Here is a 26,011-nt window from a genome sequence, read left to right as displayed (position 1 = left end):
AATATAAAATCACGTGCGAACATAACTGCTTAAATACATGTTCGCCCTCATGATTAACTATTAAATTAATCGCCAACTATTGATTGCTTTTAAACACTTTTTTCAGCTTCTTAAATTAGAATATTTTCTGCTTTCTTCACTCCTTTATGAGAGTAAACAGAATAATTTTGGGTTGTGAACAAAACAAGACATTTGACGGCATCATTTTGGGCTTTGGGAAACACTGATCGATATCTTCCACCATTTTCTGACATTTTAAACCAAAAAAACGAATCAATTAATCGAGAAAATAATCAACAGCACTTAATTACATTTTTTAAAAGCCTGTTTATATCACAAGAATCCATTTGTGCAGTGCAACTTCCACATATGACAATAAAGCTTTTGAATCTTGAGTAACTCATGTCTGACCCTAACTGATCGCAAGTAGAAAACCTTCATCTCTATAAATCGGGCATTTTCTAAGAATTCATTATCCAAACAAAAGCTGCTCCTCTTCATGTTTATCTGATAACACTTATTTACTCAACTTGTGTGTGTGTTCACGGGCGTGACGGCAGATAAGCAAAGACCATAGATGTTGTTATCAATTGAAGCGTTCTGAATAACATCGGCGGTATTCCAGGAAACTGCTGAATAAAGCGAAAGCGTCTAGTAAACGAGAAAAACAGAGCAGACGCATCTAATGCATGTCAGTCCTCCCCCTCACCTCAGGTAATTAGTATTCACACTGTACTCACAGACGCCTCATGCTGAGATTGATAAAAGTCCCTCAGGCCGCGCATATGTGCTGGAAACAGGTGCGCTTTTCCCCGTTTGGCTGTCTTTGTTTACATTGCTCGTGGCTGTGAGGAAGGTACAGTGTGTGTGTGTTTGTGTGTGTGTGTTGTTGTTACTACTGTGGAAGAAGCATTCACAGAGCTGGCAACAACGCAAGCCCCTGTGGCGTAGCCTCTCCCCTACCTGCCACTTACACTCCAGACTCCAGTGACCCATAGACCCATAATGTGTGTGTGTGTGTGTGTGTTTGTTTGTTTGTGAGTGCATGTGGTGTGTCGGCTGTCCCACACAATGGCACCACAATGGAGCAGCCTGCTATCACAGAGCGGAGGTAGGGGAGTAAAGAGTGGAGATGAAAGGATGAGGAAGGGAGGTCTGGGTGAGGTCTCCTTGGTGGTGAGAGGCAGCGGAAACAAATAAGTTGTGGGGTGGGTGGGTGAGTCCGCAGAGGTCAAGGTGAATGCTGGTTATAGTGAGGGTTGTTTACAAGACAGAGAGCTATACACCTGGAAAGCAGAGGGAGAAAAATGGAGAGGAAGGAGGAGGAGGACTGGGAGGGTTTGACGTGATGGTCAGCTAAATCTTGAGGCTGGCCAGGCGCCATTAGATTAGCAGATAACTGCGCAGCAATCCGATTAGAGGCTAGTTTATCAAACAGTGATGCTGGGAGCACTCGAGTGAAACACAGGTGAAGGCCAAACTGCACATCCTAGGGCGGCTTCAGACCAGCATACATTCATCCACACGCATGCACGTGTGCTGTTTGCTAATGTTGTTAAATGCTTTCCTGTCCGAGCAGGAGTTCGTCCTTGTAAGAGGATGTGCTACTCCTCCCTCTTCTCCTGCTCCCCCCCCCTCCCGTCTCCCAACTCACCGCCAGACGAGAGAGAGATAGAGGAGGAGAGGAAAGAGGATCACATTTCCCAGAGTCAACGCTGCATAGGTGATATAGGAACCTGGCAGCCAGCTATCAGTCATAAGCATCTTCCAGGCCTGCCCCTGCCAAGCATCTCGACAATCTCCTCCCCCACTTCAAGTATTGATTTCAGACTGACAGGAGTTGTGATCGCCAGCAGGGATTTGGCGCCGTGTTTGCCTGCACGGCCTTGTGTGATTCCTGTGTACGTTATGGCTGTCATGTATGTTGGGCCATTAGCGTGCTTGTGGTATCAGGTCAATTGCTACATCCCTTATTGATGGAGCTCTTGACTGGAAATAAATTGAAATAGAGGCTTACACTGTGGAAATGTGTTATTGACTGGGCCGTAAAAGTAAAGTACATCTCTGCATCCCCCTGCGAGGTGGAGGGACCAAGCACACATACAAGGCCCAGAATATGAAAGCAACAGACCCTGTATGAATTATAATGACATTAAATGTGGTACATTTGAGATGCTTAATGTATTTTAAATTATTATAGTCCCCGTCCAGTCAAAAATGTGTTTTTCCTCTTGTTCCTACAGTTGAATGTTTGATCTTCACTGGGTAGAATGATGTACAAGCAGAGTTTGACGTTAGAAGACTGTTGTCACATTCACTGCTGAACTAAAACTGGTTTTGCTGATTAGATTGTTCTCTGCGCACCACTCTGCAAGATTGTTGATTTCCTCCCGATATGAACTCGGATATGATGGTGGTGGTGTCCACATAATTCACAATAGAGTTCTCTTAAATGTCTGGGAGTGCAGTCATGGATGTACAGTGTGAGCAGAGGGGGCTAAGCACACAGCTCTGGGGGACTCCGGTGTTGAGCACTAACATAGAAGAGGTGTGGCTGCCAATCCGTACTCTCTGGAGTCTGCTTATAAGGAAGTCCAATATTCAATTGCAGAGTGTGGTAATCAAGCCCAGAGTGTTTAGTTTTTCCAATCAGCTTCATGTGTGAGATTGTATTGAATGCTGAGCTGAAGTTAACAAACAGCATCCTGGTGTTGCCCATATAATCTCGATTTTTGAATGAGGGAGAATTAATAGGTTCTATTTTAAGGAATTTAATGTAGAAAAAAACATGTCAGACACACATTAGAGAGTTGTTTGTATGCCTTGATGCATCTGTGGTACACAGTGGTACAGTACACAGTGCACTGCAGTGTCTTTCAGTCAATTACACACATGGCAAGAGATCCCAGTATAGAGATAACCAAGATGAAAAGAAAATATCAGAGTGGTGCCCAGCTGTGAAAATTACAGCTCATCAGAGAAAGCAGGTAACTATTAGCTTAACAGCCCAGTAAAGCTCTCAGTGCAGCATTGTCTTATAAACCAGGAGATTTTGGACAGTTTCAGTCGCATAATCTTTTCCTGCAGCAAAATGTGGGTCCTTTCTATCTTAAAAAATTAAAAAGGAGCTGCACATGCTCTACATTCGCTAAGACCTGCTCCCGTTCACTTTCTGTTCTTGGATGAAACGTAAAAATGTTTACAAGTTTAACTGTGGCAGATTTACGACTAAATTCATAGTAAGCCAAAAACAAATTTCGACTCAACAACCTTTAAGTTTGGAGGCTCAAATGACTACTGATGGTGGCGGATTTTAATAGCTCTAGCTAGCTCGCTAAATAGGCTAATATTAGCTTGTCCTAAAATGAGCATCTTGTAAAATGGGTCATATTTAGTAGTGGTGTGAAAGTAGCTGGACATATTACATGTCATACTCTGAGTGCTAGTGCTGCCTCCAAATCAACAAGAGACATCTCTCCTGAATTTCCTCACATTTGCACGATGTTTGATGGAGGAGACGCATCATTTCACACCTCTAGTCAAACATCCTTGCTGTGTCAATGTTGTCATCAATTCCTACCCAAATTTGATTTATTCATTGAAGGGAGGCTGGTGGTGCCACCTGATTTTCCACTTTAGTCAACCATCAAAATGTATTCTGCTGTTGATTAAAGCTCAGATGAATCAAGCAAGCTGTGGTGTGTGAGCTACTGTAACATCAGTGATGGCTGTGGTGACAAATAAGCACATAAGATACCCATAAGCTCTGTCAAGCTTCAGCTTATGTGCTGTTTGTTTTCATCTTAAACATGCAGCCTACAGATCACCTGCAGTTATCCGTGACTTCTAAACTAAAGATTCAGATCAAAACACTCACACAACCCCGATCACAATGAAATCGTGATGTGAGCTGTGTTTTCAGTTTAGGCATATTACGGGCTGTTTATTTGTGTCTGCTTACAGGATTGCAGCTTTGTCTGGTTCGAGAGCATGACAGAAAGTGAAAGAGGATGTGCAGCTGGAAATTGTTTTCTCTTCACTTTAAAAAGCAGAAGCTGAAAGCTGAACAATCAGCCAGAAAAAGTGGCGAGTCGGCTGCATTTGTGTGCACAAGTTGCTGTGTGTGTGAGAGGTAAAGCCTCAAGGTTCTCGTTGTGCGTCTGGTTCTGGAGGGACACAGTGGGGGTGGGGGCGGGGTTAGCTGGGGATGAGACAAACAGACAGCTGGACCTGGGTTGAAAGGACAAACGGCGACCCGAAGCCAGAGAAGGTGAAAAATGTGCACGGCCTGAGGCTAAGCACGAGTTGACAGTCGGTGTCATTCGACCATCTGATGTGATATCGTGCAGGCTGACTCAGCACTCAGAGAGAAAGAGACGGAGACACTAATGGCGGCCCCCTTGCTGCTTTTGAACTCTTCCAAAAACAGCTTTCCATCACTCCTTCCTCCCCTGCTCCACACTGATGTAACATGATGTCATAGAGCTGCGCTTGCAAATCCTGACACGTTGATGAGAGCACCAATAGAGCCGGGAACAACACGTGTGATTTTATTTATTTTCCTATCCGCATTCTATTTTATAATTTAGTATTTTTTTCTCTTAACTCTGCCTCGAAACAGAGATCCATCTATGGCCCTTTTGTGTTTTTAGTAATCTGCCCTTTGACACCGTCTGAATTGGAAAAACACACAAGCAAACACCCACAGCTTCGCCTACCTTCACTCCAACCTGTGTATTGATTCCTCTCTCTGCATTTTCACACTGTTTGGGCAGAGTTAAAACAGGATGACTCATTTCGCCATGTCCATTGTTTTCCTCATGCGCCGGCGGTATACAGTCAGATTGGTGTCCTTCAGACCACCTCTGCACAGCTCAGGAACTGGATGTACTAGGCTCAGTGTGTGTGCACAGCAGTTTGTGGTTCTCTTCCCCACCGTTAGCGAGCGAGGCTTCTGTCTCACCCACATCTTTATCCTGGCTAATGATCACCCGCAACCATATTTCCCTGTAGAATCAATTTTATTTCCCTGTAGAATCAGGTGATGCATGTACAGCAAATGTGAGATGCTGAATTTGCCATAACACTACTTTAACATTCAGCATTTGTATGCCGCCTGCGGAGATTTTAACGTGGTTAAATAAAGGTTAAATATAAATATTTAATTATTGATCATAGGCGATGTAGATAACTAATGTAAAGTATAAAGAGTTCACGGAAGCCTGAGGTGGCGAATACTTCTCTAACTGACTGTATGTTGCCATTTTTCCGGACTCTCCTTGTGCCTTTGTGTCAAGCTGAAGTCGATCCTTCCTCTCCTGGCCGTCGAGCTGTTGACCTTCTTTGAGTGTAAATTAACAAATGAAAGGCATTGCCGAGTTGCTAGGCAACCAGGCCACTCGATTAACCTCCGTGTACATTTCTCTTTACATCTCAAATTAATACATTACAGTAAGACTGCTGGATTAACACATACTGCCATACATATATAGTCCGTGGTATGATCGCCTTTAATTACAGTACTTACATTTATGATCAGTTGCCAATGAGCTAAAAGTGGAGTTGAAGTCCAACAGCACCAGAAACTACAAACTAATTCTACATAAATGAACCACACTGGAGTCCCTGGGAGGTGGTCAGGGTGGGTGGACTCCAGGGTTTGCATCCAGTCTGTGGTTAGGTGTAGGCAACAATAGCACTTTGATTGAGGTTTGGCTGAATTTAATCTTGAGGATTCGTTTACATAGAATTTTCTTTATAAAATTGTGTTGACTGTCACGAAAAAAGAAAGAGAAAGAAAATCTTCTCTTAAATCCTTGTATTTCTCACAGTGTAGTAAGAAGTGAGATTATGTCTCAGCCTCTCTTTGGTGACAAAGTGAACGCAGCCGGGCCTCTCTGGACAGTCAGTTCTGTTCATATATAACCTGAAGAGCTGGCGGCTGAAGGTCGTACTTTGTAACTAGGGTTGGGAGATATGAAGGGGGACACAGTGCAGGGTTTATCAGCCTCTCAGACAAAGCTGCTTTGGCTGGAAAGTGACAATAAATTGTCTCTCTCACAAGCAATGTGATATGATTATTTCTATTGGATCTGTTTATAATTGTTTATCAGGAAGAGGCCACTTCACAAGCGTCCAGAGTCGGTGGATCAGCCCCTGCATTGCTGCTCAATCAGTTTTTATTTTCCCCTTGGCAGAAAACCCATCAGTTTGGATGTAATTAAACCCTCTGCTGTGCTGTGGCAACAGCGTTTTTAGAGAAGGTGCTCTTTTCGTGTCTTCTTGCACAGATTCTCTCTTCCAACCGACCACCTACTGCAGCGCTGCATTGCCGTGTGGCATAATGAATGTAATTGTTGCAAAGCTTGGTGCCTACATTACCCAAAATGCAATTTATCCACTGAGTGACATCACTGGAGGCAATTCAGCAGATTACATGCAGCTTCTTCTGGAGCTGAAAAAAGGCGTCATACCACTTTTTTCACGTACGTAGTCGTACTCCCCAAGACCTGTTAACACACTGTAATGCGTAAAATTGGTGGAGGTACCCTTTAATGTTATGTTGTCCGTTGTGAGAAAAGTGTGTTGTTAATCTCAAGACAAAATTCATTTAGTTTTAGTCCAACAATCCATCATTGTTGTATGATGTGCTGTCGGTGAAAAAAGGAGGTATTAAGTCCAGTTTGACGATATTTGGGAGGGATGGGGGTGGGTATGCAGGCTTCTTAGTCTGCACAAAACATGTAAGCTCTTAAGCTGTTACATTGGATAGTTGTATGAATGTCAGGAGGCTAAGCTTCTTCCAGAAAGAAACAACAAAACACTTTATCTCAAAAAGGCCTCTTTCTTCTCTCCTGACAGAGGAGAGCAGATCAGACCTCTTTAGTGCTATCTTCACCACTTTATTCAACTCCTCAAAATGTACTTGTCTGATATTTCCTGAAGGTTCATGGCCAGTTATCATGCGGTCTGCACTGGCCCCTTTGTGATGCGGGAATATGAGCTTTGATGGGTTTAGCAAGACGCAGGGATTCCCCAAATCGAGGTTCCCTGCTGTTTGCGTGACCTTGTAATCTGGGGGAGGACGGGAACAGCAGCAGCTAGAGCCACAGAGAGGACACCGGTGTACAGACTATTTGATAAAGTTGTCCCAAATTTCCTCTCTCGTAAGCTGTGTTTTCAAAATGTTCTCCTGTCTGACATTTTACTCATCATTCCAACAATGTCTGCCAACATACATGCGTTATCCTGTGTAACAAAGCTTTTTCATTCATCACCTGATGAGCTCTGCTATCTGCTCTACCTCTCCTGAACTCCATTAGCCGGGCAAATCGTGTCAGAATCTGCCGCTATTTCTGACATTATCATTTAATTAATGCGTTGACGATATGCAAAAAGAGGTAGAGGAGTCTCCGCGTTTGGTAGGTGTAGTTTCCTGTCCTCGCTCGCAATTTCACTGTTATCTGTCACAGACAGGTTTGTGAATAATAAAAAAGAAACGCTGGATGCAGCTATGCCGAGCTCCCCTGAAGAAAGGTCACCGCTGATGAATTTGAATTACTTGTACACGAGAAATTGGCAGTCGATTGTAATCTGGCTTCAAACACAGTCAGCTGCGTTTTGATTGACAGAGCGTGCACACACGTAGCTCATGAACAAATAATCTGTGTGTGAAGGACAGGATGCATATGGAGCTCTTTAGGGTATGGGCACCGCTCAGGAGCTAATTGTGAAATCAATAGATAATAGATAAAGTGCTTTGCTAGTAGTGGGCACCCTCTGCCGCTCTCTGATGAAAAACTATATGAAATGCGTGTAAACGTATGTGGTGTGTTGCTTCCTGTTTTTCTTGAAAGTGAGCGCCTTCTTCCCACAACATTATATATACTCGCTGATGATAATCTCATAGCATTATGCAGCTGGCTGTTGTTTTTTTTTTCTGTTTCCCTTGTTGTTTGATCAGATTAGCTGGTGAGCTTTTGCATTATGTCGTGTTTGCTTGTGCGTGAAAGTGTGTGTGAGTGTGACACGCTTTGTCCTTCAGGTGCCCTCGCAATGCAAACAGAGATGTAGAAGGTGGAGGAGATAAAAGCGGTGGCGAAAGAGGCTGACATTATTCCTCCCAACATCCACTGCAGCCGCGTAAATAAAACTTTCAGCGGTATTATTATCACCTCAATGCAGTATTAGAATACTGCTAAATCCCCCCTGCGCTGTAAGCCTGTACAGTGGAGCGGTGCAGAGCTAGACTTGCTGTTGTCCTTAATGAGTGTAGTAAATCAGCCAGGATGCTCACAGATGCAGCATGTTAAATCACAATAAGCCCTTTGTACAGGAAGTGACAAAGGAGCTTCCACTTGCACGGCTGAGTGAGTGAACAACTTCTGGTAAACAGCGCAGGCCGAGGCAAATAACAAAAACAGAGTGCGGATGATGGTTGTATTCATCTCCTTTAGATGAGTCTGTTTAGACCTGGAGGAGAGATGCCAGGAGAAGGGAGGGGAAGGAAGGAAGGAAAGGGTCAGGGGAACGGCAGATGGATGAGGAGAGGAGCTCCCTGCAGGATCCGTTCTGCATGTGACCCTCCAGTGGACTGGCCTTAAATGCTGCTGAGTTCACTGTACTGGATTAGACTTGTCGTTTCACCGAGAGCCTGTCAACCTCAAAACCCTCTGCACTGTAAGAGTATTGATTTTCTGAAATTTTTTTTTTCTCACATAGGATTTTTTTCCCCACTTGAGCATACTAGCGTACAGTTCAGCACAGATACAGTTTTTTTCCTACATATTCCTTTGCTCAGGAAAACTTTATTCTGAGCTGGACCTATTCAACTGCTGGCCTGTTGCCAATGAATGTGGCCCTGGTTTGTTTAATACAAGTATTATTGTTATTTATTTCTTTAAAGTAGTAATTATGCTCATTTTCAGGTAAATAATTGTATTTTCGGTTACTACTAGAATGGGTTTTCATGCTTTAATGCTTGAAAAACACATCATTTAACTCTGGCCCTGCTAAAATACAGTAAGCAGATAAATTGGCCTGTTCCAAAACATGGCTGAGTAAGATTAGGCACTGCAGGGGGAAATTGTTTATTTGAATTAGCAGAGCTTTGTGTTGTGTTTATCTCCTCCCCCCTCCCAAACCCCTCAACAGCTGTCCTGACCCTGGTCCCCCCTTCATGCCCTTCTAAACACCCACACACTCCAGCTCGGTCTGTCCAATCAGCTGCTCCGCAGTGGGATTTTTATTTTTATTTTTGAAGGACATCGAGTACCACACTCGGCAATTTTTCTCTCTCCATAATTAAGCATATGCCCAACGAAAGCCTTTGTTGTCCTTGGAGAGATGTGAGTAATGCTGTGACTTTGGGGCATTGTTTCTACCTTTTGAAAAAAGGCCTCCATCTATGTTTGTGTGCTGTTTCATATTCAATCTCTAAAGAGTGTTAACATGAATACAGAATGGTAAAAGGGTGCAGGGAAGCTGGAAAATGTTGTCCTCCAGCTCCTCCAGTCGTTAGCTCCCCACAGAGAGTGGTAATGACAGGGGCTGAGAGCCCGGCCCAGAAGGTCCTCCTTTAAACACTGATGTGGCTCTGCTGCCGGAACTACTGCTTTTGTAGCTGCTTGTTGAAGGCTTACAAGGTTTTCTGTGCTCCACAGGGAACTGTAAAGTCAACCACATGACGAAATAACACAACAGGACCCAAAATAGCCTCACGGTGCTTCACTCACTTATTCAACTCATTAGTGGTGCTTCCTCCATTTGATACGGATTTCAGTTTCAAGCTGTGTGGGAGTGTGCGTGTGTGTGCAGTTGGGATCTACGTTCATCTGCATAAGCTCATGTAGCAGCGCTGTTTAAAAGCTGCATTATAATTCAGAATCCATATAAACACATGAATTGCCTCAGAGGTGAATGTGAACTCAAACAGTGGCTGAAAGTCAATGCCTCTTTTCCAAAAGACTGAGGATAAGACTACGTGATTAATGCCTCATTTGGATGAAATCAGGTGTTAAGCGTTGCGCTGCGTGGCAGTTTGGGAGGACACAACTGGGAGAGTATCATCATTTCATCTGTGAACACCACCTGGATAGTGCACGGTGTCTGGCTGCAGGCTTGGGAGCAACAGCTCTTCCAGAGAGGCTTTCTTCATCCATAACAAGTTTGCAGAGTATCTCTCCTCCCCTGCAGGTGCAAACTCCTGGCAGCATGATGTTTTCTGAGGCAACAAAAAACCTAGTCGAGACTTGGAGCAATTCGACGGACGTCTGAATGTTTGTGCATGTGACTTTTATTTTCGCAATATCTGTTAAACTTTGACTCCAAACGTGGCATGTCAACCAGCGCTTATAAGAAAATGGGAAAACTTCGATAATGAGCATTAAAGAGGCAATATCTAAAGTGTAGAAGGCTTGAAGAACAATACTGTTGACCAGCTAGTTTGATCGCCTGGTTATGTGATTGGCTGCTGCAGCGTGACGTCAGGTTTCGTTTCTACAAAGTTAAATTCTGTTTCAACTTTTTCGCTTCAGGGCTGTTGCATTTTTTCTGCAACCCCTGTAGTCCGCATCACCACGGGGGTTTGCCAGTACAACCCATGATCAAAATGAATGGGAGTACTGGCGTTTCACTGCATTGCCTGATTTGGTCTGAATATACCCAAATAACAAGTTTTCTTTAATTTTTGAGAAAGGCAATGAAAGCCCAGTCGAGAGAGGATTGTAGCTGAGACACTCATCTTTCCACTAGTTGTCCCATTTCAGTAATGCAGCAGATTCACCTCCACGTTCCCTCAAACAGCACTTGTTATTGCAAAGAACTCCCGAGGATCATGTTGCATAATACTGTAGCATTGATTGTTTTGGGCTTGCTGCATCCCCGCTGTGCTGTGAATAACAATCTTGCCTAAGTGCGAGGATGAGAAATGACTCTGGTCGTAGATGACACATAAACTCGTGTCACCTTCGCGGGACCTTTGGCAACAAGAGCACGTGTCCTTGCTAAGAGAGATGAGTTCAGTTATATGTGGCGGCCAGGGCATTTTGGTGAAACTGGGTCAGCTTGTATCCAGGCCTGGATATCTGCGTGGCTTTCTTACGCATCCTCATCAGATTCACCTCCCCTCCTGCTGTTCAGTTCTCTCCCAGGGAATCCTTACCCCCCCTCCTCTCGGTAGAGGAGAGAGGCCAGACCTAAAAATAGGAAGCGTTGTTCTCCCTGTTCCCCCCTTTACATGCCAACCGCCTTATTTCTTTCTACCTGAAGAGACCCCGACTGTTGCACCCATGTCTTTACTCTGTCAGTCCATCACGTATCAGTCCACCGAGCCCACTCCTGATGGTCCTGATTCACCTCACTACAGTCAGGCACTCTGGGCAAAAACACGAAGGTCACCTTCACCCCCAGCTCCTCTGCAAAGTGTGCACATTGAATCACTCCGTGTCCTCCACCCTCCCTTCACTGTGCATTTACACAAACACACCCACTTCCTGCCATGTCCTACATTTGTCTCCACTATACCGTGAGAATAAGCTAATGAAACTGTTGTTCACCTCAGCAACAATTCACCCTCACCCTCTCCACTCCCAGCTCTTACTAGTTATCGCTTGGGGCGGCTGTAGCTCAGGAGCGGGTCGTCCAGTAATCGGAAGGTCGATGGTTCGAATCCCTGGCTCCCCCGGCTGCATGTCAAAGTATCCTTTAGCAAGCTACTGAACCCCCAAATTGCTCCTGATGAGCAGTTGGCACCTTGCATGGGAGCCTTCGCCATCAGTGTATGAATGGATGAATGTGACAAGTGTTATAAAGCGCTTTGAGCGGTCAGTAGACTGGAAAGGTGCTATAGTAATGCAAGTCCGTTTACCATTTACCACTAGTCGGCCCAAGTGAGTGGTAGAAGAAGTACCTTTACTAAAGCAAAACCGACATTAATATCGGTATTTTTCATGGTACTCCACTATCGTACCATCTTGGATAAAGTGGAAATTCTTTAGTAAAGCACGTGTACCTCTGAACTGTACTTAAGTCCAGGTCTGGAGTAAATGTACTCTGGCTGCCAGTATGATAGAATGTAGATGTACTGTACAACATTCAGTCTAGGATGCTTAACCAATTAAGTGCAATGGAAAGTGATTATGTAATAGATAATAAGAGGAAGGAGCTGTGTGAGAAGGCTCATCATCCTGAGGATGAAAAGATAAGCGGGTGCACATATCACCAGAGTTGTTGTTTTTTCTCATTGGCACTGGAACAGTCCATGAGTTGGTTTGCCAGCCTCTTGACGAGACAGAAGGAGCCCAGCCAAGGATCAGGCTCACAGGGATTATTTATAGAGTTGAGTGGGCTTCACGGACGCAGGCGTGGAATGTGTCAGAGAGAAAATGCATCATTGATCAAAGCCTGCTCGGAGATGTAGTCTTATTTTTGCCAAACGTTGAGCAAAAACGGGGGATTGGGAGAAAACAATAGCCTTTACCAAAGGCTCCCTGTGTGCTGTACTATAGTAAGCCCGCCTGCTCTTCAGCCCACACACAGTCCCCCTCTCCTACACAGGTGACTGGACTTCTCTGAACACTTGCCAATTTTAGCCTCCTTCTCTGTCTCTACTCCAGCATCTAAATAGCTCCTCAGCTCTAGATGTTTTAAATACATACACGGTGGGTGTTTGGAGAGTGAGTGTGCTGCACATGGAGGCAGGTGTGTACCCCCACAGTAATACGTGGGTTTCACAATGAAGCAGTGTGTGTGTGGGCGTACATGAGGAGGTGTAGAAGGGAGAACAGAGCTCTTTATTTTTTTTTTTGATGAAGCAAATTTTTGGGGTCAATTATAGATTTCATGGTTTGCCCACTTGTGAGTTTACACCTCAACAGAGATGGACACAAACACAGAATCGCTCTCAAGGACGGTGTGGTGATGACTGTGAACACCACGAGGCACATCTGTCTGAGGACAGTGCAGGATGTTTCTCCCCCTTTATCTCCCCCTCTCTTTGGTCCTTTTCAGGGAGTAGAGAGTGGAAAAAAAAATTGAGGTGAGGTGGAGGAGGGGAGAGGACTGTAGCAGAGGTGTCCTGTACTGCAGCAGCAGCAGCACAGCTCTCTGGTGGCAGGCAGGGGCACTTCTCTCTCCCCGCTGTTCGCTGCAATGCAGACGGCCGTCAAGGTTATGCCCGTGTGGCCGCATTGACGGACTGAAGTATTGAGGATGCCGGGACAGGCAAGGATTAAGCTTCGGGAAACTTGTGGCCTCGTTGTCCTGTAATGGTTTTATTTATAGCCATTGAACCTACATACTCAGACTTGCAAATCCCACATCAATAGCACCTGATGTTTCTGGGGCTTAAAAGACCGTGTTTTGCCTCTCTTACACTGCACAGATAACATCTCTCTTTTTGTTGCAGGGTTGCCTCTAATCTTTTGGCAGGCTGTCATTTCATACGAGCATTGTGTCTGAGGTAGAGGGTAAATGGCGCGGAGATGTGTGGCATGGGACTGGCAGGGTGACATTTGTTGTTAATCAGCCTCCCGCTCCTCCTCAGCTTCCCCTGTCTGGCTTTGATAATCATGCGTCCCAGCCACACGGCAACACTGAGGACTGCAGGGCTGGATACGGTCTGTGCTCCACTGAGGTCCTGTGCAAAGTTTTATTGGAAGTGGATCAGAGAAAGGCCACATCTGGTAGCGTTGCACTGCAAGAGCCACTGCAACATTCTCACTTCCTGTTCAAAATGAGCTGCAGTCTTAGACAAACAGAGCAGAAACAGAGGAGAATGGTCAAATTTCCCCTTCCAGCATGTGTGTGTGTGTGTTTGTGTGAATATACCCAAAAGACTTCCTCTGGCTTCCCCTTTTGTTGCGCCCGAGGCTCAGGCACACGATTCATTGTTAGGGGGTTCAAAACAGCTGCCTCTGTCAGATGTTATTGAGGAAGTGATAGATCATTTCCCACTGGGTGGAAAACGTTCAGCACGCCAGTAGTCTGCCCTTAATTGTTTCCCAGTATCAATCTCATTTCTTTAATGGTGCTATATGAAGGGATAAATGTAGAGACAGAGACATAGAGAGTAAGACGGCAAAAAAAAAGAAATGTATTCAATAAGATTAAGTGACAGAGACAAAGACAAAGAGGGAGAGCAAACAGTAGTGAGAGAGTGAGAGGACAAGCGATAGACAGAAAGGAGGGCGACTGATGAGGAGAACCAGGTGTCAAAGCACCAATGTCAGCTATTATCCTTTCATTGGTCATCATCTCGAGCTGGGCAAACACACATTCATGTCACACTCCCCCACATCCTCCACATTTTTGGCAATCACAGCCAAGATCTGGTGCCTGTGGCTGAAAACCATTTGGGGAAATGAGACAACACTCTAGTAATGAATGTAATGAGAGGAAAGCTCTGCGATCAGGCAGCACTGTTTAATTAAAGCTATGCAGACCATGGGGAAGTATTAAACATAGTTGTATCTGAGTCAACGAGTAGCGATAGCTGTGAGGGATTTGGCACACAGCTATCACTTTGTTAGCATAAGGCTGCTGCCATATAAAACTCCAACTTCACTGACTGTTTGAAGTGGAAGGAAACAGAGTTGGCTTTGTGCTGTCTGCTGTGCCGTTCTCTTAATCTTTAGCTCGAGGAAAAATGACCAATATGTATCATGTTCATAATACAGGGTGTTCAAACTGACATGACACCGGACCCACTGGAGTAGTTTTAAAATGGTATTCATGCACAGGAAGTAACTAATCCAAGCCTAAAACAAATAATAAACTACTTCAAAACAGAAGCAAATACTCACCTGACCTCTCTTGCCCCCTTGGTGCCTTCGGTATTAAAAAAAAAAATAAAGTTCTCTCAAAACTTTCAAACGACTTCCTGTCACTGTCGCCATGTGCCAAGTTCCTGAGTGCAGCATTAAGTAGTAAAAACCTTCTGATGCTTATGAGACAAAGATCTGACAGCATGAGTATGAGCCGTTTTCTGAACGATTTTATCCAAAGTGCCTCACGGTGCCGTGGATGCGTGCATTTTTAGATGTCTTGGTGGCCCCACTGAGAATTGAACCCTGTAATCTTGAGAGATTCTGTTCTGGTGCACTCGGATACATTAGTTGAATGGGGGCATAGAGCTTGCACAGAGTTGGCTTAGTCACCAAAGGCAGTGTGAGACAGAAATAACGAATATGAGCTTAGATGAAACGACCTTCAAACATCCTAAACCAGGCAAAACAGCAAAGAGTGCATTCAGCAGGGTATTGTAAGGGATTCCAGGGACAAACAACTCCTTCCTGTGTCTCCCCTCTCCCATTGCAAGGATTATTGTGTTATTATTTAACACAGCTTCTACAGAATTACCAACATGACCTGACAGACAAGCAATCAGTCAGAGTGACTGGGAGATTGACAGCGGGCATCCTGCCCACAGACGAGGACAACCACAGACTGATAAGACAGGAAGCTGACCGTGAGGAAATTTTGAACTGGATGTGACTTCACCCTGAAAACTCTCTGTGTGTCTCTGTCTGTCTGTCTCTCTCTCCCTTCGTGCTTAGCAACAAGCATGCACATGTGCACACGTGAACACGAGGAAACTCACCTGAACTGAGCTCGTGAAATAGGTACTGCAGGAAATAATTGGCCCCATTGGTGACGCGAGGCAATGGAAAGCATAAGGGAAGCAGCTGGGGAGAAGGAGGGCGGTTTGATAGCGAAGCCACAGGAGAGCCTGACATTGGTGTGCAGGTGTATGTGCAGGTGTGCATTTGAATGTGCGATGTCAGAAAGGTGTGATATGATTTATGACCAAACCTGCAGACACTGAGTGTATTGAGCTGGTCTCCTGACTGATATAGAAGATAAATGGACTCTTAAATGCAAATGCTTGTGAGTGAATTCTCTAAGCTGAGCGCAGCACTTGGTGCTTTTTCCTTTGGCTCCACAGCTCAATAGCATTGACCTCCACTCTCTCTGTGGGCCAGTAATTAGTGAGACTGTTTGGTGCCCTTTGGCTTGTTCAGCATTCTCTGGAGGATTTCCACATATTATCTGAGCACGGAAAGAGTGTTAACAGGAGAACCGGGGCTTTGCATTCGAGGCACAGTGAGCGTCGTGCACAATGGACCACCTGGATAAAAACGTAAATCCATTCTTGCGCCGGGACAAGCGCGAGCATGTCTGCACACACTCATTTCAAGCACATCTCCCTCTCAGACCTTCAATTTCCTCGCCTATTCACGCATTATGTTCGTGTTCTGCAAAACTTGCTCTAAGATGATGTGATGAGTTGCACAATGTGCCGCAAAGAGAACCGCTGTGAGAATTAAAGCAGTCGCCTACACGAGAGATTACAGTGACAAACAGTGACAGGCCCGACTTCTCTCTCTCTCTCCCTCTCTTTTTCCCTCATCTATCCGTCTTTATTCTCTCCATCACTCCCTCGCCTCTCCTCTTTCCAAAATCTGTATGCAACTCCATGATGCTTTATTCGCATGACGGATAACAATGCTCTGTTGCCAAGGCAAAATGTTACTGACATTGTATTTATCTCTCCATCCTTCTCTTTCTCTCTCTTTCCCTCTACGAGAATTTAGTTTTTCTAATTTGATTTAATTTGCTTTATTGGCATTGAGGTTGCACAGCAATGCCAAAACATCTAAACAAATTAAGTTAACATTAAGCTGATTAAACTGGCTCTCTTTCTCAATTTGCGTCAATCGTTGCTTCTATCTCAATCTTAGCATGCATCTACCTTACTACTCTCTTTCTTTCTATCTCTACGGATGCCTTTCCCAACCAGTTTCAGGGAGTAGAGTCTGTTAGGCTGAATGATGGCTGGACGAAACTCTGTGTGGCAGGATTCAGATGCCAGCTTGTGTAACCATCTTAGATGTGGGAATGAAGAAGCACTGTGTTGCCTCGGGGTGGTGGTGGGCAGCCGAGACTGGTGGTGGGGAAGGGAGGGAGGGAGGCTGCTCCAATGATGACCTCCCACCTACCTCATCCAAGTAGGGTTTACTGAGCTGTGAAATCCTTCAAGGCAGAAGCCAGAGCTCTTTGGTTCTTCATGTCAAGTGCCTCCGCAGGGAGCAGTGTTGGGCTCGCTAGGAAAATGATACCAGACATAACAATCAGATCAGCTCTTCTTTTTAATTTAGTTTGTGCAATAATTAACAAATAGATAAAATCTCTTTGTTACATGAAAACATTAGGAAAACTCAGCTCTCACTTGTTGAAAATGGACATAGTATATAACAAGGCAGGCAACACAGCAGCTACCAAGAAAAATATCATCAGTCTGATAATTACAGACATTTTTGCCTCAACTCTAACATGATTACACATATCGAAACAATAATTAGTTACACAAGTAAAATCGGGCACTTTGATGGTCACGCTTAACCATCATAATACAGTAAGAATGTGTCTTTGACGTGTCAGTGTGGGCATGTGTGATGTGGTTTTAGCTGTGGCTGGTGATGTATGTCGACATTGATCCTATGATCTCCTGGCGAACACGCGGGCAAACACAACACAGATACTCTGACTCACATCTCGGAGCGGGCACGTCATCGAGAGGGCTCTGCTCTGTTCTGTCTTCACTCCCCATTACCCACGCTCCCCTGTTGCCTTATTCACCGATTCGCATTGCACACACACGAATGACACAGTAGCTCTGTGGGCGAGAGGAAGTGAGCCGTGGCTGACTACTTTCTGCAGACCCGTTTTAGAGTTTGAGATATGATAGGTGCCGCGAGTAGCGAGTGGCAGGCAGCCAGCGCGGCCGTGACGAGGAGGTGGGAAGGTTTGAGGTTTGGTGGGATGGGGAGGAAGTGGTCGTGAAAGAGGCAGTACGTCCACAGTCCCACAGGAAGACCCCTGGGGAGAGATTCATCCTCCATGTGATCAAAAGCAGGTTCAGCACTCTGGTCAAACATTTGACGGTGTGGTAGCTGAGACACGTACCCTCTATAGCCCTCTAATGTTCAGCTACTGTACAACCTTGTATTTTTTCAGTCTGCGTTGAAACAGTGAAGGAGTTCATGCCACGACATAAGCAGGCAGAGCTAAAGGACTTTTTAGGGTTGCTCGTTCTTTCTGACATAACACGAGATCTGGCAGCAGAGGAAGCTCTTTTTTGAGGTTTGTGTCGGGGTGCTTCTGTTGCACCCGCACGAACATGCTCTCTTAGTTTTTCTGATAGTGCTGCATTCCAGGACACGCAGCAGACTGGGGGAGTTCAGGAAAGCCAACCAGATGTATATTGGTTTTAGAGATATAACTGGAAATATAAGGGTTATAAAGTTAAACAAAGATAGGAAGTCGAGAATGTATGAGAATAGCGTTTTGCCCCGCAGTCCCATTTGAAAGAGTTATTGTTTTGGCATACTCCACTCAGGAGGGAACTGCAGTGTAACAGGCAACCTGAGAAATCATGTCGAAATAATTGCCTCCCTGGAGTTATGTTCCCCATGTCATGCTGGTTGCGGCGCCCAGCGTCGGGGTGTGACAACAGTGACGGGAGGAAGAGTGACTGTGACATAGCACTGCCCTTCATAGGATGTTTGGGGACTCGCCTCACAGCCTGTCCTGTCCCCAGCAGCTTCACCCTTCCATCAGGGAGAGTTTGACCCAGCCCGGGGCAGCCGGCGTCACCACAGGAAAACGGATGGGGGAGGTGTGGAGGATTACCAAAATACCCCCACATCGCTGCGGCAACGGCAGAAAACAGCAGCAACAGGCAGTCAAGCCAGAAGCGCTCGAGCAGACACATAAACAGAAATACTGACATCTTTACCAGGAAAACCCCAGAGGCTGTGAAAAAATGATCAATGGAAAAAGACAACTGGATGACAGAAAACACAGAGACAGGAATTTCTTTAAAAAGGTTTTAAAAGTGTGGTTACAAGAAAATAGATCTATTCATGACATTAGAATTGATGTAAACCTTTTTGATCCCATTCTTCTGGGTCATTAACCTTATGATTTTGCACATAGTGTGCACAGTTTCAGTTGTGTGTGATATCCCCTTTTGCCTTGTTGGTTTTGATTGCGAGGCAGGAGCTGAGGGTTGCAGCGTGTCGTCCTACCTGGCTGTCCAGCTAATTGTAACAGCATGTTAATGAGACACAAGATTACCCTCGTGCTCTTTGACCCTCTGTGGCTACAGCACTCCCCCAAAGAAGGCCTTGAAACAATCAGGACCTGAACAGATTTCCCCCACTTGCTACTTGCTCAGTCTGCTTTCTGTTGCTCAGAGCTTTCTTCAGATATCGCCAATACCCCGGTCAATGTAGAGGTCCATTTGGTCGTTTGTGCAAACAGGAAAGGAACAAACCAGAGGAGAACTGTTCCTTTGAACTGCTCTATAAAAAGGCTGGAGTTGTTCACTGTATTTGTCTGTCATGGGGCAAAAAGAGCAGGCTACTGAGAATAAAGAGCGTGGCGTTTGGACTGAAATGTGATCTCTTGATTATGGCGTCCACATTTATTTCCCACTACAGGCATTGTAATGGGTTGGGGGCGGATGATTTTCTAGAGATGCTGTAATCCGTCTTCCTCTTATGTGAAGTGGTTTGCAAGTTCTTTTCACTTTTTAGGTTACTTTTGTGAAAGCGTTCGAATTGCATTATCCTCCAGCTGAACCAACAGCAACCTTGTTACCCTCACAGTCTTGGCAAGGCTAGATGTGCCTGTGGGTCTTGGCAGTGGCTCTCACAACAATTGTATGCAAGTATTTCTTCGAGGTTGGGAGAAAATGCTTGAATAACCCTTTTTCAACACAAAGCGAGTAACTTTTTGGACCTGGGTGGTCCCAGCGTCACTGGGCCATAGCACACCATCTGGTGTAAGACCAGCGCAGACACTGAATTTCCAAAAGATATTTTCCATAGTTAGTTCACCCCAAAATCAAAAGGATGTGTTATATGGACTGCTATCTATTTATGTAGATAGGTTTGGTGTGAGTTGCTGAGTTTGTGGCAAAGCACACAGAAGTAAGCTTGCATCTACTGGATGGCTGAGCGGCCACATCAGGTATCTCCCAGACTCACACCAAAACAATCTAGATGGACAGATAGCACTGTAAGAGGAAGACTAGAAAAGCGCTGTAGAAATGCAAGTCCCTTTACCATTTACTCACTGATGTGTTATTATGGATCCCACTGAACTTCTTGTAAGACCTGCCCCACTCCACTTGTGATTGGTTGATTTCTCTAGGCTTGACACATTTACTACAGTGGTTTATGAGCTATAGTTTCCTCAATAAACAGTACTCTTCGTCCTTCAAGGTCAGTCATACCCCGTGGCAGTTCTTCACTGCCAGACTGTCTCTGGACAGTCTGCAGGGCGGGCTGCGGCTGGTCCACTTGTACACTGCAGCTGTGACAGCCAAAGAGGTTGGTAAAAAATTATAGCTCATAAGCTGCTGCATTAGCTGCAAGAAAAGCATTATATTCATTATATGCTATATTGGAGAGAAGGCAGACATCTTTACATCAGATATCTCCAAGACTCAGCAACTCACACCAAAACAATCAGATAGCACTGTAAGAGGAAAAATGAGAATTATTCATTTTGGGGTGAACTGTCCCTTTAAATAATGATTTGTATCTCTATTCATTTTTTTCCATCTCTGAAGGATTACAGATTTGTAAATTATGATATTGAGGACTTATGTGTAGGAAAATTAGATAGAGGTCGTAAAACAAGGGCAAAACCAGGGAGCGATGATCATGTCATTTCCTCGGCTTTGCATCAAGTGGTGCTCATCAATCGTGATGAGGTGCTGGGCGTCATCTGCCTCTGACCGTCAGGTGGAAGATGGATGGCCCTGAGGTGTTTCACCGTGGCTAGAGTTGAACCATGCTCTGGGGAGATCCATCAGACCTGTACTGCCAGTCACTGTCTTGGAGGGACAGTCCATTATAGCCCTACGGTCCTCTGTCCTTTCTAGGTTTCATTCTGCAAACTAAAAATGATCAACAAACATGGAACAAGAAAGAAAACTTCATATTAAAGGTCTTGCAAGAAATCAAATGATACCCCTGCCATGTGACTGTGAGAAGAGATGTTTTTCACAAAATTATTTTTCAAGGGAATTTGGCTTCTGTGAGTTTCAACTGTGACAGTTTCAAAGGCTTTGTGTCTAGAATCTGTAATATGTGGCAGTAATTTGTGGATTGGTTTAGGTTTGATTTTAATGCACTGTTCTCTCTGGTATGCATTATTCAACAAGCACACTTTCCAAGTCCTTAACCAGGCCATCTGCATTCAGGCTATCTAGCTAACCACAGCCCTGTGTGAAAATAGGGCAGCACTGTCTGTCTGCTTTCTGCCAGCCAGGCTCATGACCTAAAAGCTGCTAAAGTTCAGCCATGTCATGGCAGGTGGTGTGTGGAGCCTCTGTTTAGTTAAATTCACAAGTTTGGCTTTGGTTTTGAAAGACGCTCCCTGGAGCTTCAAGAAACATTTGCAATGTATTTGGAAATGACTGACATGTGATGTATTTATGAGAGGTTGCCCACAGGATGAATAATTAACCACATCTCATTTGCAATTATAAGGTACCTTGAAACTGATTTTAAAGCCCTTGACTTTCATTGTGAATTGAGCCAGTACGACATTGTATCACCAGTTTTACACACGATCATTACGGCAAGCTGTACTGTTTTAAAAAGAAACGGACGTCATGCAGCATGCATTACGATTTGACTAAAATAAAACAAAAACACATAAGTTGCTCACCCTTAGCAGGAAGGAAATATGAGCAGAATAACTATGCATGATGTATATTATCTAATAATCTAATATAAATATAAAGCCATATATACAAAAATTACAGATTCTTTTCTTTTGTTTTGTTTAGCATTTTAACTGTCAAATGGCGAAGAAGACTTCATGTGGTGCCCATCAATCACTGTGTCCCATTTCCATAAAAATGGGCCCCAGCATGTTGGCTCACCACTGGGGAGAAAAGGAAGATTTTCACTAAGCACTTGATAACCGGCTGTCAGATTTGTGTATTCAGCAGCTCAGCACACTTTATTTATGAGAATGGCCTAGCATGACCATCTTTACTTTTTTGCTTGTGTTTAGATTCATGACTTTTCTTGAAGATTTTAATGTGCATACATCTATCAACTGTAGACTCAAAGCTGCTCTGTGATGAAAGCGCATTCTCAGCCTTTTGTCTCCTTCCTCCTTTTTTATGCATTTTAATCTTACTGTAGTTTTTTTACTCCTGCTTCCTGAATTCAGTTACAGTCAAAGTGTGAGTAAGAAGTCCTTCCCTTTCTTAACCCTCCCCTCTCCCTTTCTGTTTGCAGGATAGTTCAAAACGGCAGGTGAGGAAGAAAACTGTGTCCTTCAGCTCAATGCCAAATGACCGCAAGATCAACAGCACAGCTGCTTGCATGGCCTTTATGATGGAGGGCTGTGAAATGAAGAAAGTCCGCTCCAACTCACGCATGTACAACCGCTACTTCCTGCTGGATCCAGACATGCACTGGCTCCGCTGGGAACCATCCAAGAAGGATTCAGAGAAGGCTAAACTGGAGATCAAGGGCATTAAGGAGGTCCGCTTAGGAAAGAAAACTCCCGTTCTGCGCAGCAATGGTCTCTCCGACCAGTTTCCTGATGAATGCGCCTTCTCAATCATCTATGGGGATAACTATGAGTCTTTAGATTTGGTAGCCAGTACAGCAGATGTTGTCAGCACCTGGGTGATGGGCCTGAGGTACCTGGTGTCTTATGGCCGGCACACCGTTGACATGGTGGAACCCAGCCAGCCGAGTCTACGAACATCATGGATTGGCTCCGTGTTTGATCTAGCAGATATGGAAAAGGATGGACACATTGACCTGTTCAGGGCCACTCAGATAATCAAGGGTCTTAACCCTGGAATGAAAGAGTCTAGGATAGAGCTGAAGTTCAAGGAACTCCAGAAGGCTAAAGATCAATACGGAGAGGCAATTAACATGGACACCTTTGTGGAGGCCTACTGTGAGCTCTGCACACGGCCAGAGATTTTCTTCCTACTGATGCAGTTCTCGAGTAACAAAGAATATCTGGACAGTAAAGATCTGATGCTATTCGTAGAGGTGGAGCAGGGTGTGGAGGGTGTAACGGAGGACATGTGCAGGGAAATAGTTCAAAAATTTGAGCCATCCGCCAAAGGCAGGGAGAAGGGCTACCTCTCCATTGATGGTTTTACACACTACCTCCTCTCCTCCGAATGCCACATCTTTGACCCCCAGCACAAGCGCGTGTGCCAGGATATGAATCAGCCTCTGTCCCACTACTACATCAACTCCTCACATAATGCCTCCCTTCTGGAAGATCATTTCTGGGGTTCGTCAGACATCAGCAGCTACATCCGAGCTCTAAGGATGGGCTGTCGCAGCATTGAGGTCATTGTATGGGACGGCCCTGATAATGAACCGGTGGTGTATGTAGGTAGTTCGGTAGCCTCACATCTAGCTTTCTCAAAAGTCCTGGACATCATAAACCAATATGCTTTTGAGAGCTCTGAGTATCCCCTAATTCTCTGCTTAGTGACGCACTGCTGCATCCCCCAGCAGAGGGTGATGGCACAGCACATGAAAAAGATTCTTGGGGACAAGCTGCACATTGATCCTCCCAACAAGGAGGAAAACTACCTACCCTCCCCTGAGAAACTCAAAGGCAAAATCCTCCTCAAGGGTAAGAGGCTACCACCCAGCTGCACTGACCCTGAAGGAGATGTGACAGATGAGGAGGAAGGTCTGGAAATGTCCCGAAGAGTGGGAGCTGATGAGAAGGACCAGCTAAATGGCTTGGGGTACAAGAGACTCAGACTGTGCAGGGAGCTGTCTGATCTTGTATCTCTCTGCAAGTCAGTCCAGTTTAGGGACTTTGAGATCTCTAAGAGGGACCAGAAATACTGGGAGATTTGCTCCTTCAATGAGGTAGATGCAAATAGGTTTGCCAATGAGTTCCCAGAAGAATTTGTTTGTTATAACAAACGATTTCTCTCCAGGGTATACCCCACACCCATGAGAATTGATGCCAGCAACATGAACCCCCAGGATTTCTGGAAGTGTGGCTGCCAGATTGTGGCCATGAACTACCAGACGCCAGGCCTGATGATGGACCTCAACCTTGGCTGGTTCAGGCAGAATGGCAACTGCGGGTATGTTTTGCGGCCAGCCATCATGAGAGAGGAGGTGTCCTACTTCAGTGCCAATGCTCGGGACTCCCTGCCTGGGGTTTCTGCTCAGCTTCTTCACATCAAAGTCATCAGTGGGCAGAATCTGCCCAAACCTCGTGGCTCTGCTGCTAAGGGCGATGTGGTGGAGCCCTACATATATGTGGAGATCCACGGCATCCCAGCCGACTGCGCTGAGCAAAGAACCAAGACTGTGTCCCAGAACGGCGACAACCCTATATTTGATGAGAGTTTTGAATTCCAGATCAATTTACCAGAACTTTCAGTACTGCGCTTTGTGGTGCTGGATGACGACTACATTGGGGACGAGTTCATTGGCCAGTACACCATCCCATTTGAGTGCCTACAGCCAGGCTATAGACATGTCCCCCTGCAATCTCTGACGGGAGAGTTCCTACCAAACACGACCCTGTTTGTCCATGTAGCCATCACCAACAGGCGAGGTGGAGGAAAGGCACATAAGAGGGGTCTGTCTGTCAGGAAGGGAAGGAAGGCCCGGGAGTACACCACCACCAAGACCACAGGGATCAAAGTAGTGGATGAGCTCTTCAGGGCTTCCACCCAGCCCCTCAGGGAGGCCACAGACCTCAGAGAAAATGTGCAGGTAAGAAACTACCTACTATTAACATTATGTTACACAACGAAGGTCATTTACAGTAATGACAAAAGACAGGGAAGTATTCACTAACTTCATGGTTATCTGCATAGTGAGTTTTATATAAGGATCTTTAAAGGTTTAGGTTATTTCCACCAGATCATCGCATACATTTCCATTTCTTCAACAGGCCCAAACTGATCTAAGTGTTTCTGATTGGACTAATGCCACTTGCTGTTGTGGATAGAGGGTCGCCACTAATTGTGCTCTATTAATGTTATAGAAGAGAAGGGTAATAAAGTGACAGTTCTGTACAATTATGAGCTTTATGAATAGTGTAATCATTAATGAGGGACAATTACTGCCCATGGGAGAGGACTGGGTTGCTAGGCACTTAGCACACTACTTCAAAAGTCCTCCTAGATGAGAAAATGGAGATTAGTAACCTCGGTGTATATTTGGCTTGTGACCAGTGGCAGAGGCCTCTCAGAGCATATATAATTTGTTTATGATGACTGAAGGGTGTGATACAAAGCTTGTTTCATTTGCTTGGTCCACAAATTACAACAAGGAGAGCCAATGAGCCTTTTACATGCCAAGTGCTGTGTTGTTCGGTTGTCAGTTTAGAGTTTCAGGCTCTTGTCTTTACTGACAGCTAACAAAATTAAAATAATCTTGTTGTGCACTTTTGACTGTTGACAGGACTCCATCAACAGTGCTGTGTCTGCCTCGGGCAAAACTGTATTAATAGAATTGTGTTAAGGAGTCGAAAAACATGATGAAACACAACGAAATCAAATCTTTTTTCTTGTGCTTCTTAAAATGTATTTAAAAGAATAATCAAATCACTTAACAAGATTACTTACGTATATGATTAAATACTTTAAAGGAACCTCTCATCAAACAATGTAAAATAAATGATTGATAATGCTGTAAATCCTATGTTGTCCATGAAATAAATATAATCCTCTCTTCCTGCCTAAATCTAATATCTCAAGTAATTTGAGTTGTGCAAGACCAGCCGCTGTTGGAGGGCTGCAGGCTTAACAAAATCAAATATATAATGTCGATGTCTTGCAAAATCCGCATGTTCCTCCAGAAGTTAATGTAGCACGCTCCTTTTTATGTACTTAACGTCATAAATACCAAAGTCTGTCAGTCTGTAAGCAGTAACCTCAGTCTGATGGCACAGCAAACAAAAGACCAGACCA

General features: G+C 44.8%; 1 protein-coding gene across 1 annotated transcript in view; it reads left to right on the top strand.

Annotated features, from left to right (window-relative positions):
* LOC311267424 (inactive phospholipase C-like protein 2) overlaps positions 1-26,011 on the top strand; it is a 65,352-nt gene that overhangs the window by 16,384 nt on the left and 22,957 nt on the right. Inside the window, exon 2 of the mRNA XM_084370494.1 lies at positions 22,326-24,809. Within this exon, the coding sequence (XP_084226620.1) occupies positions 22,326-24,809 (2,484 nt within the window). The remainder of the gene's footprint in view (positions 1-22,325; positions 24,810-26,011) is intronic.

The sequence above is a fragment of the Pagrus pagrus genome (assembly GCF_965226575.1).
Source record: "Pagrus pagrus genome assembly, chromosome: 13".
Lineage (NCBI taxonomy): Eukaryota > Metazoa > Chordata > Actinopteri > Spariformes > Sparidae > Pagrus > Pagrus pagrus.
The sequence above is the reverse complement of the archived record's forward strand: the minus strand, read 5'-3'. Positions and strand labels throughout refer to the sequence as shown.